The sequence below is a fragment of the Leopardus geoffroyi genome, chromosome D4 (assembly GCF_018350155.1).
Source record: "Leopardus geoffroyi isolate Oge1 chromosome D4, O.geoffroyi_Oge1_pat1.0, whole genome shotgun sequence".
NCBI lineage: Eukaryota > Metazoa > Chordata > Mammalia > Carnivora > Felidae > Leopardus > Leopardus geoffroyi.
This window is the reverse complement of record NC_059342.1, coordinates 448744-464367: the sequence shown is the minus strand read 5'-3', so window position 1 is coordinate 464367 and position 15624 is coordinate 448744. Positions and strand designations below refer to the sequence as shown.

The 15624-nt window shown below is 42.4% G+C and overlaps 1 protein-coding gene across 6 annotated transcripts in view; it reads left to right on the top strand.

Moving 5' to 3' along the window:
* Positions 1-450: 450 nt before the first annotated feature.
* Positions 451-15624, top strand: part of ZNF484 (zinc finger protein 484) — a 32779-nt gene continuing 17605 nt past the window's right edge. The window contains exons 1-4 of one of the 6 annotated variants that reach the window (XM_045467737.1): positions 451-656; positions 5929-5973; positions 13459-13517; positions 14246-14372. In XM_045467737.1, the coding sequence (XP_045323693.1) occupies positions 13473-13517; positions 14246-14372 (172 nt within the window). In that variant the 5' untranslated portion in view covers positions 451-656; positions 5929-5973; positions 13459-13472. The other 5 variants (XM_045467738.1, XM_045467739.1, XM_045467742.1 and 2 more) reach the window with 5 other exon arrangements.

The window sequence follows — 15624 nt, the reverse complement described above, 5'->3', positions numbered from 1 at the left end:
CTTGTGCTCTTTCTTAAACAAACAAACAAACAAACAAACAACAAAAAACCCCCACTTAATTTACAAGTGTTAATTTCCTGTCGTCTTTCTGATGATTTCTAGTTTGATTCTGTGTCCAGAGAACTAGGCTGTATGATTTAAATTTTCCTAAATTTGACTTGTTTTGTGACCCAGGTTGTGACCTAGTTTGGCAAAGGCTGCGTGGGTGCTTGAATATAATGTGTACCTTCCTCTTTTGGGGTGAAGCGTTCTATAATGGCTGATTGTCTCAAATGGTGGCATTGAGTACACGGGAGCGAGGGGAAGGGTCTCGGTTGTTGTTTCCTGGTTGTCTCGCTCTGGTTGTTTCCTGGGTGAGTCCCAGAGTAGCACCTCCGCCCAACCACGTTTCCCGAGACAACTCTGAGCTCCACGGTCTTTACATCACTTCAACATGGCCGCCTGCACGCCTGGGCGCCTAATGGGCGCCGCCATGTTGGCGCGGGCCAGCCGTTTGGAGGGAGCCGCTTTTAGCAGCGAGCCATGTTAAGTACTCGCGAGCTAGGGCCAAGAAACCGCTGCTGAGCATGCGCACACCCAGGCTGCCGTGTGAGGAATCCCGCAGAGAGTGGGGCTGAGCGAGAAGGGAAGTCGGCCAGATTTAGTCACCACCTGAGGTAAACGGCCACTGTTTTGAGAGGGCGTGGGTGAGGGGTAGGTGGGTGCTGCGATGGGAGCATCGGGAGATGAGTGACGAAGCGGCGCTGAGGTCCGTGGTTAGCAATCCGGCCAACTGACGGGGGCGGGCAGTGGATGCAGTAATGGGGTCGATGGGGTCTTGACTGTGGATCCGCGGGGAGGGATGGGGTCCGTGGGATCTCTGAGGGCGGGTCCGCGGGGAGGGATGGAGTCGATGGGGTCTGGACGGTGGGTCCGCGGGGAGCGATGGGGTCAGTGGGGTCTGGACGGTGGATCTGCGTGGAGAGAGATGGGGTCGGTGGGGTCTGGAAGGTGGATCCGTGAAGGAGAGATAGGGTCGGGGTCGGGGGATCTCTGACGGTGGATCATTGAGGGAGAGATGGGGTCGGGGGGATCTCTGAGGGTGGAACCGGGGAGAGATGGGGACGGCGGGGTCCTGAAGGTGGATCCGTGAGGGAGAGATCGAGATGGTGGGATCTCTAACGGTGGATCTGCGGGGAGACATGGGGTCGTGGGGTCAGTAGAGGTGGGTAGCTGTTGAGAATGAGGAATGAGGGATATGAGGGGTGAGAGATTGAGATCTTAATTGATTTTGTCTTTTAAGCTTATCAGTTTGTTACTATTTATTTTTTTAAGTTTATTTAATTTTTTGATAAGAGTGTGTGAGTGAGCGAGGGGAAGAGAGAGAGGGAGAGTATCCCACTCAAGCTCTGCACTGTCAGCTTGGAGCCAAAAGCAGACCTTGAGCTCACCTGAAGCGGGGCTGGAACTCAGAACTCAGACCCCAAGTTGGATGCTTAACCAGCCGAACCCCCCCAGGCGCCATATTTTTTCCTTCCTTCCTTCCTTCCTTCCTTCCTTCCTTCCTTCCTTCCTTCCTTCCTTCCTTCCTTCCTTCCTTCCTTCTTCCTTCCTTCCTTCCTTCCTTCCTTCCTTCCTTCCTTCCTTCCTTCCTTCCTTCCTTCCTTATTTATTTTAAGAGAAAGAGAGAGACCATGAGCAGGGAAGGAGCAGAGAGAGAGGGAGAGTGAATCCCAAGCAGGCTCCTGTCAGCACAGTACCATACCAGTCTTGATCCCAGGAAGCATGAGATCATGACCTGAGCAGAAGTCAAGAGTCAGCGGGGTTGGGGGTGGGGAGGATGGTCTAAATGGGTAAGGGGCATTAGGGAATGTACTCCTGATATCATTGTTGCATCATATGCTAACTAACTTGGATGTAAATTAAACAATAAATAAACAAATTAATAAATAAATTAATTAATTAAAAAAAAAGTCAGAAGCTCAACCAACTGAGCCACCCAGGTGCCCCATTTTTTTCTGTTTCATACTTTCTACTTTCATTGTAGTGATTAAGTTTCTGTTCATTGTTTCCATTCTACACCCCATATAGCTTACGTTTTGTCTTATGTTTTAATTAGAAATGTTTTATCATAGAATATTATCAATTTTACCTTTAATGGCCTCATCCCATCACCACCCTTGTCCTTTTTTATAATCATATCTCTTGCAAAAATTATTGCTGAACAGTATCTTTCTTTGGGAGATCTCATCTGATTCAATTTACATTATTTGGAATACTTTTTAAAGTATTTTCACCAGATAAGGATAGAGATACTCTGCAAGTACTTTTATTTCTGAAAATGTCTTTCTCTAGCCTTCACGGAGAAATGGCCTTTTAAAGATTTTTTTTTTTAAGTTTATTTATTTTGAGAGAGAGAGAGCAGGGGAAGGGCAGAGAGAGAGGGAGAGAGAGAGAATTCCAAGCAGGCTCTGCACCATTAGCATGGAGCCCAACATGGAGCTTGAACTCACGAACCATGAGATCATGACCTGAGCCAAAACCAAGAGTTGGGCACTTAACCGTCTGAGCCACCCAAGCGCCCCAGAAAAGGCCTTTTGGATACATTTCTGATATCATTTAATTTAATGCAGATGAGGCAACTTGATTTTCTGAAAATTTTCTCTGTAAATAATCTGTTATTTCACATGTGCTTTGGATTTATGTGTTTTTGATTATCTTTAAAATTCAAGAATATCCCCAGATTTGATCATTGATTGGGTTCCTTCCTCTGTGTGTGTGTGTGCGTGTGCGTGTGTGTGCGTAGGTTTGTGGGGAAGGCTGATGGTACAGGCCTAGTAGTGGTGTGAGTGGTGGGAAGTGTGCTTGGGTACCTGGTGCCAGTGCAGGTGCATCTGGGATTGGGACTCTTGGGATGATTGATGAAGATGCCTGGTGGGTGGTGATGAAAGTGTGGAGGCCAGCAATGGGGGCATGTGATATTGTGATATAATAAGAAATAAGTATTTTAGTCTTAGTCCGTGGTTCCCAGCACATAGCTCCTAAAACCTTTGTCATTTCCTAAATGATAAGAGCCACAGGGCACCTTTTGTTCCTGACTCCAGAAATTGCTCCAGAGAGATGAAGGTGAAATGGATGTTGTCATCATTCATAATAAATTCTTTTGAATCACACCTGAGTTTACGTTAATGAAGTAATTTTTCAAAAGTCTCTCCATAACCACTCGAGAAGGGCTGGTTGCCAGGGGAGCGAACCATGTGATTAGAGTGTTGGAACTTGAAACCCATGCCCCGAATGGAGGTTGAGTCAGTCACCAATGGCGGGTTATTTAATTAATCATCTGTACATAATGAAGCGTCCATAAACCCCCAAAAGGATGGAGTTTGGAGAGCTTCTGGATTGAACACACAGAGATGCTGGGAGAGTGCGGCACCCCTTCCCATATACCTCGCTCTATGCGTCTCATCCATCTGGTTGTTCCTGAGGTATGTCATTTTATAATCAATCGGTAATCCGATAAGTCAAATGTTATCCTGAGTTCTGTGAGCTGCTCTGGCAAATTAATGGAACCCGAGCTGGGGGTCCTGGGAACCTCTGATTTACAGCCAGTTAATAAGCACAAGTAATAGCCTGGGTTTATGATTGGCATTTGAAGTTGGGGCCGGGGGCACTCTCATGAGAGTGAGCCCTCAACCTGTACGATCTGATGCTAACTCCAAGCAGATGATGCCAGAATTGAGTTAAATTGTAGGACATTCGGCTGGTGTTGCAGAATTGCTTAGTGTAGGGATTCCTTCCCCACCCCTGACCTTTTCCAACACACACACACACACACACACACACACACATATTTGATGACCAGAAGTATTGAGAATAGAGGAAAGACATATAGGAGGAATTTTTCCTTGGTGGGGCATGGCATTTACTGGTGACAAGCCAGAACGATCAGGGTAGTGTGTTGGAGGCTCTGTGATCAGGGACTGTGGAATGAATGATTTGGGGTCTGTGGGAACCAGTGATTCTGAGGTGTGAGTAATGGCTCTCGCAGGAGGTCAGTGTGCAGCAACTGACACTGGAGCCAGTTGTGGAGTGCGAGTGAGGAACTGGGGGTCGGGGTTGGTGATGACTTACTTGAGGGGGCTGTGAAGTCAGATGACATCTGGTACAGTGATTGCATTCTACGTGGATTACTGATATTGTAATAATATCGGTAACTAATTTTAGTGAGTATTTATATGCCACACCTGTCTGAGTGCTTTTCAAGTATCGTAAGTTTGTTTGTCTAAAAAGTTTGAAGATGGGGAAACAGAGATTGAAGTGAGTTCTCTAGGTTGTCACGCTAGAAGATGGAAGAACTGAGATTCAAACATACATTGATTTGGCTCCAAATTCTCGTTGTTCCCCTGTACCACCCGTCCCACACCGTATGAGGCTCTTGGGAGGACAGCTGAGTGGCTGTCACCATGTGGCACTGTCTCTGCAGGATCTCTTTGTGTTTCCACAGATCCCTGGTATCAGCACATAGTGAGCCTTCAGAATCTCTTTTTCAGACTCCAGTCCACCTTGGCCCAATATTTGCTGGCAAAGTTTAGACATGAAAAGTATATTTAATAGGAATACTTTTAATATAAAAGTTCAAAGCAAAAATTAATTTTAAAAGTCTATCATGAAAAAATATTGGGGAGGATAGGTCTAGGGTCAAAGGGACCCAATGCCCAAGTGAGCGTGTCTTGATTAGAACCTGCTTCCGGGGCGCCTGGGTGGCCCAGTTGACTGTCTGCCTCTTGATTTCAGCTTAGGTCACCATCTCACAGTTCGTGGGAGCGAGCCCTGCATTGGGCTCTGTGCTGACAGCAGCGAGCCTGCTTGGGATTTTCTCTACCTCTCCTCTCTCTCTCTCTCTCTCTCTGCCCCTTCCCGCTCACTATCTCTCACAAAAATAAACATTTATTTTTATTTATTAAAAACAATTTTTTAATGTTTATTTTTGAGAGAGAGAAAGAGACAAAGCATGAGTGAGGAAGGGGCAGAAAGAGAGGGAGACACAGAATCTGAAGCAGACTCCAGTCTCCAACCTGTCAGCACAGAGCCCGACACGGAGCTTGAACCCACAAATCGTGAGATCGTGACCTGAGCCTAAGTTGGAGGCTCAACCAACAGCCACCCAGGTGCCCCAAATAAACAAACATTAAAAAAAAAAAAGTTACTTTGTTTTATAAGAATATAAAAATTACCTATAATTTTATCACCATCCAAATAATGTATCTGTTAACATGGTAGTATATTTCCTCCCAGACAATTTTCTTTCTTGTGTATGAATGCACTCATATATGTGTCTATGCGTGTATGTGTGCATGTGTATGTACACACATTGTTCAGTGAAAATGAAACCATACTATTTGGTACATCTTTTTATTTTTACTTGGCCGTTTAACATATTTTTCTACTGTAATTTAATTTTATGTGTCTTTATGTTTTCAGGATGGTCCACAAATTATTTAAAGAGTCTATAGTTATTGGGTATCAGTATGTTCTAGCCTTTTAATTTTGTTGTTAGCCATGCTGTGGTGAAATTTCTGCTTTTCAATTTTTGTGCAGGGGTGCCTGGGTGGCTCAGTCAGCTGAGCATCCGATTTCGGCTCAGGTCATCATTTCACGTTTCATGAGTTCGAGCCCCATGTCGGGTTCTGTGCTGACAGTGCAGAGCCTGCTTGGGATCCTCTGTCTCCCTCTCTCTCTGCCCCTCCCTCACTCTCTCTCTCTTTCAAAAAATAAATAAACATTAAAAAAATAAATTAAATTTTTGTGCAATTCAGGATGATTTTTTATGATGTCCTGGAAATGAGTTTTTGGGGTCAGGTGCATGGATGCTAAATGATGTATATGTCCATGTGTGGGACTCTGGCACACTTCCTTCTCTCATTGGTCACTCTGTTCATCTCTTCTCAGATCTCTGCCTCTTTCCCAGAAGAGCCAGAAATGACCAAGTCCCTGGTGAGTTCTTATTTGTTCATTTATTTATTTGTTGTTTTGTTTTCTAGTGGATTTTAGGAAGCATCTAATAACCCATATCGTCAGATGGACAAGTATAAATTAATAAAAACCAAGATCAGAGGGAAAAAAAGAAGTGACTATCAACTCCAAGTCAAGCTTGGAGTATAGATATATGTGAGTTGTGATTTTATACAGCTATGAACTTTGAACTGTGAGATTGTCTCTGGTCTCCGTGAAAGACATAGCAATAATGAAAATGAGATACTGGTTTATATTGTTGATAAGTAATTTATTTCATCTGTAGTAAAGATTGCCTGGTTCTTGATGCTTGAGAAAAATTCTGATGGCTCTTCAGATGAATGGAGACAGAACAGTGTCTTCAACAAGAACACTGTTAGAGATACACTGACAGGGTTTCCATCATTACAGAGCGGTGCTTCTCTCGCTGGCACGTGACTTCAGATTCTTATTTAATAGGGTTGGGATTCCAACAGGGTGTCATTGCTGCTTGTCCAAGGACTACCTTGTGAAACAAAGTTTTGAGGTTTTATCATGAATAGGTGTTGAATTTTGATTTTCTGCATCAGTTGACATGGTTGTGGAATTTTACTTCCTTAGCCTACTGCTATGATGGATTACATTGATTTTCACATACTGAGCCAGCCTTGGCAACCTTTGAATAAACCCCATTTGATCATGGCATGTACTTTTTTTTTTTTTAATGTTTATTTATTTTTGAGAGAGAGACAGCGAGAGACAGGGCGAGCAGGGGAGGGGCAGAGATAAAGGGAGACACAGAATCTGAAGCAGGCCCCAGGCTCTGAGCAAGCTGTCAGCACAGAGTCTGACGTGGGCCTGGAATCCACAAACCGCGAGATCATGACCTGAGCCAAAGTCAGACACTTAACCGACAGAGCCACCCAGGCACCCTGGCATATACTTCTTTTTATGTATCTTATTTGCTCATTCTTTGTTGAGGACTTATATTAATGAGAAATATTGGTCTATTTTTTTTTTTTTATTTTATTACTACTGTGTATGAATGAAAGTTCCAGGTCCCCCCTGCTTTTTCCCACACCACACCATTGGAATGTGAAGGGGCATCTTTGTTCAGCCAGGCAAGAATGGGAGTCTAGGCCACTCCCTGGGTCTTTACTGGTGGGCGTGGGGTCAAGCCCAAAGTTTTTTGTTTCTTTGGGTTTTTAATCTGTTGCGTTTGGCTAGAGTATATTTTGCCTAAAATTTTTCTGCCTTCTAGGTTGCCCCTTTGCTGATCTTTTAGCTAGAGAGAGCAGACTTTTCTTTGAGCTCTCTTTGTGTGCTCTTGGTGATTCTGGGTTGTAGAATGTTCTAGCACCTGTCAGGGCTGTATGAGGCAGTCTTCAGGAACTAATGTTGTGTAGTTCCTTGGTTCCTGAGGTCCCTAGCCAGTTTGTCTCTTATTCTTTAGCCTTACAGAGTATTCTCAGATTGTTTATGGATGACGTCTAGGGTTTCTAGATGGGCATAGTGGAATGAGGAGAGATGAGTGCATTTGTTCCCATCTTTCCAGGAGTGGAAGTCGTTCACTGATTTTTTTTTTTTTTTTTTTGGAGGACTTATTTTATAGTAAGCATATTCTTATATATTTTTTCAATAATATTTATCTCTTCTTTGCATTTTAACTTAAAAAAAGATTTCTTTAATGTTTATTTATTTTTGAGAGACAAAGACCCAGTGCATGCAGGGGAGAGGCAGAGAGAGAGGGAGAGACAGAATCCCAAGCAGGCTCCAAGCTCTGAGCTGTCAGCATGGAGCTCGACTTGGGCTCAAACCCATGAACCGTGAGATCATGACCTGAGCTGAAATCAAGAATCAGGTGCTCAACCAACTGAGCCATCCAGGTGCCCCATATCTCATTTTTTGGAAAAATGTCTATTCAGGTCCTCTATCCATTTTTAACCAGATTATTTGTGGGGTTTTTTTTGTGTTGAGTTGTATAAGTTCTTTGTATATTTCAGATATTAACCCCTTATTCAGTGTATCATTTGCACATATCTTTTCCTGTTCAGTAGGTTACCTTTTCATTTTGCTGATTGTTTCTTTCACTGTGTAGAAGTTTTTTTTATTTTGACATAGCCCCAACAGTTTATTACTGTTTTTGTTTCCTTTGGCTGAGGAGACATATCTAAAAACATGTTGCTAAATCTGATGTCAAAGAGGTTACTGCCTGTGTTCTCTTCTAGGATTTTGATGGTTTCCTGTCTCACATTTAGGTTTTGTTTTTTTTTTAATTTTTTTTTTTTCAACGTTTATTTATTTTTGGGACAGAGAGAGACAGAGCATGAACGGGGGAGGGGCAGAGAGAGAGGGTGACACAGAATCGGAAGCAGGCTCCAGGCTCTGAGCCATCAGCCCAGAGCCCGACGCGGGGCTCGAACTCACGGACCGCGAGATCGTGACCTGGCTGAAGTCGGACGCTTAAACGACTGCGCCACCCAGGCGCCCCTAGGTTTTTAATCCGTTTTGAATTTATTTTTGGGTATGGTGTAAGAAAGTGGTTCAGTTTCATTCTTTTACATGTAGCTGTCCTGTTTTCCCAACACGCATTTATTAAAGAGACTGGCTTTTCCCATGGTATATTCTTGCCTCCTTTGTTGTAGATTAATTGACCATATAAAGCCTGGGTTTATTTCTGGGCCTCCTATTCCATTCCAATAATCTATGTGTCTGTTTTTTGTGCTAGTACTATACTGTTTAGATTACTGTAGCTTTGTAGTATCTCTTGAAATATTGGATGTGCTACCCCCAGCTTTGTTCTTCGATTGCATTTGCTACTTGGGTTTTTTTGGTGGTTCCATAAAAATTTTAGTATTTTTCTAGTTCTGTAAAAAATACTATTGGCATTTTATAGGAATTACATTGTATCTATAGATTGCTTTGGGTAATACGGAATTTTAACAATATTAATTCTTCCAATCCATAAACATGGTATATCTTTCCATTTGTTTGTATTGTCTTTAGTTTCTTTCTTTCATTAATGCTTTATTGTTTTTCAGGGTACAGGTCTTTCATCTCTTTTCATTAAGTTTATTTCTAGGCTCTTAGTCTTTTTGATACAGTTGTAAATGGAATTGTTTTCTTAATTTCTTTCTGCTACTTTATATTAGTATATGGAAACATAAGCAATATCTTTTTTTTTTTGTATATTAATTTTGTATCTGCAACTTTACTGGATTCATTTATTATTTCTAATATTTTTTTGGTGGAATTTTTAGGATTTTCTGTGTATGGTACCATGTCATCTGCAAATAATGACAGTTTTACTTCTTCCTTATCAACTTGGATGCCTTTTCTTTTTCCTTTCTGATTGCTGTGGCCTAGACTTCCAGTACTGTGTTGAATACAAGTGATGAGAGTGGACATCCTTGTCTTGCCCCTGACCTTAGAGAAAAAGCTGTCAGTTTTTCACCATTGTATATGTTTGTTGTAGGTTTGTCATTTACGGCCTTTATTATGTTGAGCTATACTCCCTTTATTTTTAATTATTTATTTTATTTTAGAGTGAGAGAGAGTGTGAGCAGGGGAGTGGAGGGGCAGAAGGAGAGATAGAGAATCTTAAGCAAGCTCCATGCTTAGCACAGAGCCCAGTGTGGGGCTCAGTCTCACAACCCTCAGATCATGACCTGAGCTGAAATCAAGATTCAGACTCTCAACTGACTGAGCAGCCCAGGTGCCCAGAAATATATTCCCTTTAAACCCACTTTGTTGAAAGTCTTACTTTTATTTTTTTCATGAACAGGTATTAAATTTTGTCAAATGCTTTTTCTGCATTTATTGAGATGACTACATGATTTTTATCTTTATTTTGTCAATGTGGTGTATCATGTTGATTGATTTGTGGATATTAAACCATTCTTGTATCCCAGGAATAAACCTGGAAGAAATGGATAAATTCCTAGAAACGTATAATCTTCTAAAACTGAATCAGGAAGAGATACAAAATCTAAACAGACCAGTTACTAGTAGTGAAATTGAATTGATAATGAAAAAAAAAAAAACCCAGCAGACAAAAGTCCAAGACCAGATGGCTTCACAGGTGAATTTTAGCAAACATTTATTTTATTTTTTATTTTTTAAATGTTTATTTATTTTTGAGAGAGTACAAGTGGGGGAGGGGCAGAGAGAGGGGGACAGAGGATCTGAAGCCCGTTTTGCACTGACAGCCGTGAGACCTGTGTGGGGCTCGAACTCACGACTGAGATCATGACCTGAGCTGAATGAAGTCAGATGCTCAATCGACTCATCCACCCAGGTGCTCCATCTAGTAAACATTTAAGGGAGAGTTTAAGTGGTGCCTGGGTGGCTCAGTAGCTTAAGCGCCTGACTCATATTTCTGCTCAGGTCATGATCTCACAGTTTGTGTGATAGAGCCCTGCATTGGGCTCTGTGCTTAGAGCTCAGAGCCTGCTTGGGATTTTCTCTCTCTCCTCTCTCTACCCCTTCCCCGTTTGCTTGCTCTCTCAAATAAATAAACTTAAAAAAAAAAGTAAAGGAGAGTTAAAGCTACTCTTGTCAAACAATTCCAAAACATAGAAGAAGGAAAGCTTCCAAATACATTCTAAAAGGCCAGCGTTACCCTGATACTAAAACCGGACAAAGACATTACAAAAAGTATAGACCAAGATCCCTGATGAAACATATACAAAAATTCTCAGCAAAATATTAGCAAACTACATTCAACAGTACATTAAAAGAGGGTGCCTGGGTGGCTCAGTGGGTTAAATGTATGACTTGATTTTGGCTCAGGTCATGATCTCAGTTTGTGAGTTTGGGCCCCTCATCTGGCTCTGCACTGATGGCACAGAACCTGCTTGGGATTTTTGTCTCCCTCTCTCTGTGCCTCTACTGTTTGCTCTCCAGCTCTCTCAAAATAAATAACAATAAATTTTTTTTTTAAAAACAATACATTAAAAGGATCATTCGCCATGATCAAGTGGGATTTATTCAATATTTGCTTTATCTTGAATGTTTAATCCATTTACATTTATAATTATTTTTTTCAACGTTTATTTATTTTTGGGACAGAGAGAGACAGAGCATGAACGGAGGAGGGGCAGAGAGAGAGGGAGACACAGAATCGGAAACAGGCTCCAGGCTCTGAGCCATCAGCCTAGAGCCCGACGCGGGGCTAGAACTCACAGACCGCGAGATTGTGACCCGGCTGAAGTCGGACGCTTAACCGACTGCGCCACCCAGGCGCCCCCATTTACATTTAAATGTTTATTTATTTTGAGAGAGTGAGAGCACCATTGGGGGAGTGGCAGAGAGAGAGAGAGAGGGAGAGAGAGGACCAACTGTGAGATCATGACCTGAGCCAAAATCAAGAGTCAGATGCTTAATCACCTGAGCCATTGAGGCTCCCAAGTCCATTTACATTTAATGTAATGGCTGATATACTTGCAGTTATATATACTATCTTACTATTAATTTTATATTTGAACCATCTATTTAATATTATTTTTACATTCCTTTCTTAATCTTCTTTTTAGATTACTCAAAATTTAATTTTTTCCTTTGTTAACTTGCTCATTGTATACATTCTTTTTTTACCCTAGGTATTACAGTATTCACCTTTAAGTCGTTGTTATTTCTACCCCCTTCTCAATAATTCTGGGATACCAAATCATCTTAATTCCATTTACCACCTCTCATCTTTGCATTCTTATTTTCATGCATTTAAATTTGACATGTATTTTATTATTATTTTTTTAAATGTTTATTCCTTTTTGAGAGACAGAGAGAGACAGAGCATGAGCGAGGGAGGGACAGAGAGAGAGAGGGAGACACAGAATTCGAAGCAGGCTTCAGGCTCTGAGCTGTCAACACAGTGCCGGATGCGGGGCTTGAACTCACTGACCATGAGATCGTGACCTGAGCTGAAGTCGGATGCTTAACTGACTGAGCTACCCAGGCGCCCTAGATTTGACATGTATTTTAAACATCACTAGATATTACTGTTACCATTTTTTATAGTCTTTGCAGTTTTATAAAGTTGGATTTGAGGAGCTTCTTGAATCTTTGGGCTAATGTTGTTCACTGATACCTCTCAAATATTGCCTCTGCCCCACATTCCCCCTCTGTCTTCTCAGACTACAATATGTTATTCCTTTTCACTGTGAATATTATGAATAATGCTACTATGAATTGTCATGTGCAAGTTTTATGTAGACAAATGTTTTCATTTCTATTGGGTATATACCTGGAAGTGGACCTTTTGGGTCATGTTGTAACTGTGTGTTTAACTTTTTGAGAAATTGTGTTTTTCAAAGTGGTTATATCATTTTACATGTCCACCATCACTGTACAAGGGTTCCAATATTTCCACTTCCACACTAACCATTTATTATTATCTTTTTTTTTAATTGAAGCCATCCTCGTGGAAATATACCACTGATGACTAACAATATTAAATATCTTTTTTATTATAGTCATCTTAGTGAATTTGAAGGGGTATCTCTATGATTTGGATTTCTATATCCTTTATGACTAAAGGTACTGAGGATCTTTACATGTGCTTTTTCCCATTTGTGGATCTTTAGAGAAATGTATATTCAGGTCCTTTATTCATTTTAATTGGATTATTTATGCTTTATTGAGTTACAGGAGCTCTTTATATTGTAGATACAGGTCACTTACCAGACATATAATTTGCAAAAATTTTGTTCCAGTTTTTGGGTTGTCTTTTCACTTTCTTGATGATATCCTTTTAAGCACAAAGTTTTTAATTCTGATGAAGTCCTATTTATTTTTTTCTTTTTAACTTTTTTTAATGTTTACTCATTTTTGAGAGAGAGAGAGAGACAGACAGAGTATAAGTTGGGGTGCTGAGCTGTCAGCACAGAGCCTGACGGGGGGGCTTGAACTCATGAACTGCGAGATTATGACCTGAGCCGAAGTCAGATGCTTAACTGACTGAACCATCCACTTGCTCCTCTACTTTTTTCTTTAGTTGCTTGTGCTTTTGACTTTGTATCCCAGGAATCATTGCCAAATCGAGCATCACAAGGATTTACCCTTTTAGCTAAAGTGTAAATTTGGCTAAATATAAGAACATTTAGGCCTTTGACCCATTTTGAGCTATTTTTTTTAATATGGTGTGAGGTAGGTGTCCAACTTCATTCTTTTATCCTTTTTTTCCCCAATTTTAAGTTGTTTGACACCTGTGTTGAATATCAATTGACTATAAACATGAGGGTTTATTTCTTGAATCTCAGTTACATCCCATTGACCTATATGTCTCTCTTTATGCTAGTACCACACTGTTAAAAAAAAAAAAAAAAGTGCCAATTTTAATTATCTTTTTTAAAGAAAGAATGGACTTATTCAGTGAATTGGTAAGTGCAAAATGAACGGCAGAATATATTTTATCTTTTAAATGAAGTTTTAATGACATATGGCATAGAAAAGAATGCACAAATCATAAAGTTTTATGAGTTTCCACAGCATACCAAAAAAACATGACCAAAACAGCCCAGGATATTATCAGTACTACAGAAAGAATGGCATGATTTATTTATTTATTTATTTATTTATTTATTTATATTACTTTAATATAATTTATTATCAAATTGGCTAACATACAGTGTGTAAAGTGTGCTCTTGGCTTTGGGGGTAGATTCTGTGGTTATATTTTTTTTTAATGCTTATTTTTGAGAGGGAGAGAGAGTGAGAGCATGGGGGTGGGGGGTGGGCAGAGAGGGAGGGAGACTCAGAAACCGAAGCAGGCTCCAGGTTCTGAGCTGTCAGCACAGAGCCCGATGTGGGGCTCAAACTCATGAACCACGAGATTATGACCTGAGCCAAAGTCGGAGGCTTAATCTTGACTGAGCCACCCAGGCACCAGCATGATATTTTTAATGAGATTTATTTTCCCTCAAATAATGATATAAAATATAGGTGTTTAGGGGCGCCTGGGTGGCGCAGTCGGTTAAGTGTCCGACTTCAGCCAGGTCACGATCTCGCGGTCTGTGAGTTCGAGCCCCGTGTCAGGCTCTGGGCTGATGGCTCAGAGCCTGGAGCCTGTTTCCGGTTCTGGTCTCCCTCCCTCTCTGCCCCTCCCCCGTTCATGCTGTGTCTCTCTCTGTCCCAAAAATAAATAAACGTTGAAAAAAAAAAAATATAGGTGTTTAGTGAGAACTTTATATGTTGTAGCATGATGAAAATTATTAAAAGTAAGTTCCTAAATACCTTGTTTCCATTCTTCACATTGAATAGGAATGTGTTTTTGCAGGGGTCAGTGTCATTCAAGGATGTAATGGTAGACTTCAGCAGGGAGGAGTGGCAACGATTGGACCTTGCTCAGAAAAGCCTGTACAGGGATGTGATGCTGGAGAACTATTTCAACTTGATCTCAGTGGGTAAGCACAGCTCCCCGGGGATAAGGCTGTACCTGTTTGAGTATATTTGCATTCTCAGTGGAATTTTTTAAATCTGTGGAATTTCTGTGATATGTGGGAATTCTAAAGGCTGCAGGTCTGGGAGGGGCCAACATGGCGGAGAAGTAGGGGGAATCCATACTTGCTGCATCTCTCAAACAAAGAAGTGCGGAAGCCAAAGGACTTTGAACACCAGAACCTGGGAGGAAAAGAGACTGAATCTACTAGGACGAAAATGGGAAAGCTGGAAAAAAGATAGGTGGGTAACTGTGAAGTAGGGGAGATAAAAAAAAAAGGCCGCGTGGACATGGAGGGGAGGGACCCCCTTCTGCGGAGAGACAAAACGAAGAGAAGAGTGGCGAGGGAAGTGTAGGACGGTATCTGGACAGGAGAAAGACCTCGGACTGAGACTGGGAGGGATCCAGTCTCTAACTGCGGGGCTTTCTTTGAACTGGGGCCGGCTCCCTGTTCACGCACCTAGGGAGGAGGGGAGCCAGGCCTGGGTGCGGGTCAGGGGCTCAGCCTGCAGCTGGAGAAAGTGGTTCCCTCCCTGGAGAGCTGCGCGATAGTACAGAACCTGCCTGCGTCTGCCACCCCTGGGCACAGTGGCTAGGCTGAGGGCGCAGTCTGCAGGAGGAAAAGGCCGCCGTTTGCCTGAAGTGCTGTGGAGCCCTGGGGGCTCATGGTGAGGGCAGTGGCCGTGTGCGCAGTAGGAGAAGGTGGTCCTCCCTGAAGTGGCTGTGGCACAGACAAAGCCAGCGGGGACCACATATCGCGGCACTGAGAGGCACTTCCCCGGTGCCAGAGTGCACAGGGCGGGACTTTGAATCCTAGCCAAGCGCAGGGTCAGGGGAGTTGGCAGAGTGAGAAGGACCTTCTTGTCTGTGCCCGTGGCACAGTGAGGGTGACTCCAACCGAGTCCACCGGGTCCAGCTCCGTAGAGAAGAGACTGGGGGATCACCATTTCCTCCCCCACTCCCCACCACCACCAAGGCGGGGCCTCAGGGGTCACTCCTGGGCCCAGAGTGGAGGTGGGTCCAGAAAATGCCAAACCATGCCCCTTTGCACTGGGTAACTGCTATCCACCAGAGGGGCACAGACCCTGTGGACAGCTACCCTGACAAGCGATGCAGCATTGCCTGGATTAACTAGGTCAATTCTGGATATATAGATAATTCTTCCCTCCCCCTCTCCATTTCTCCTCCTTATCTCTTCCCTCCCAATAACTCTGGTT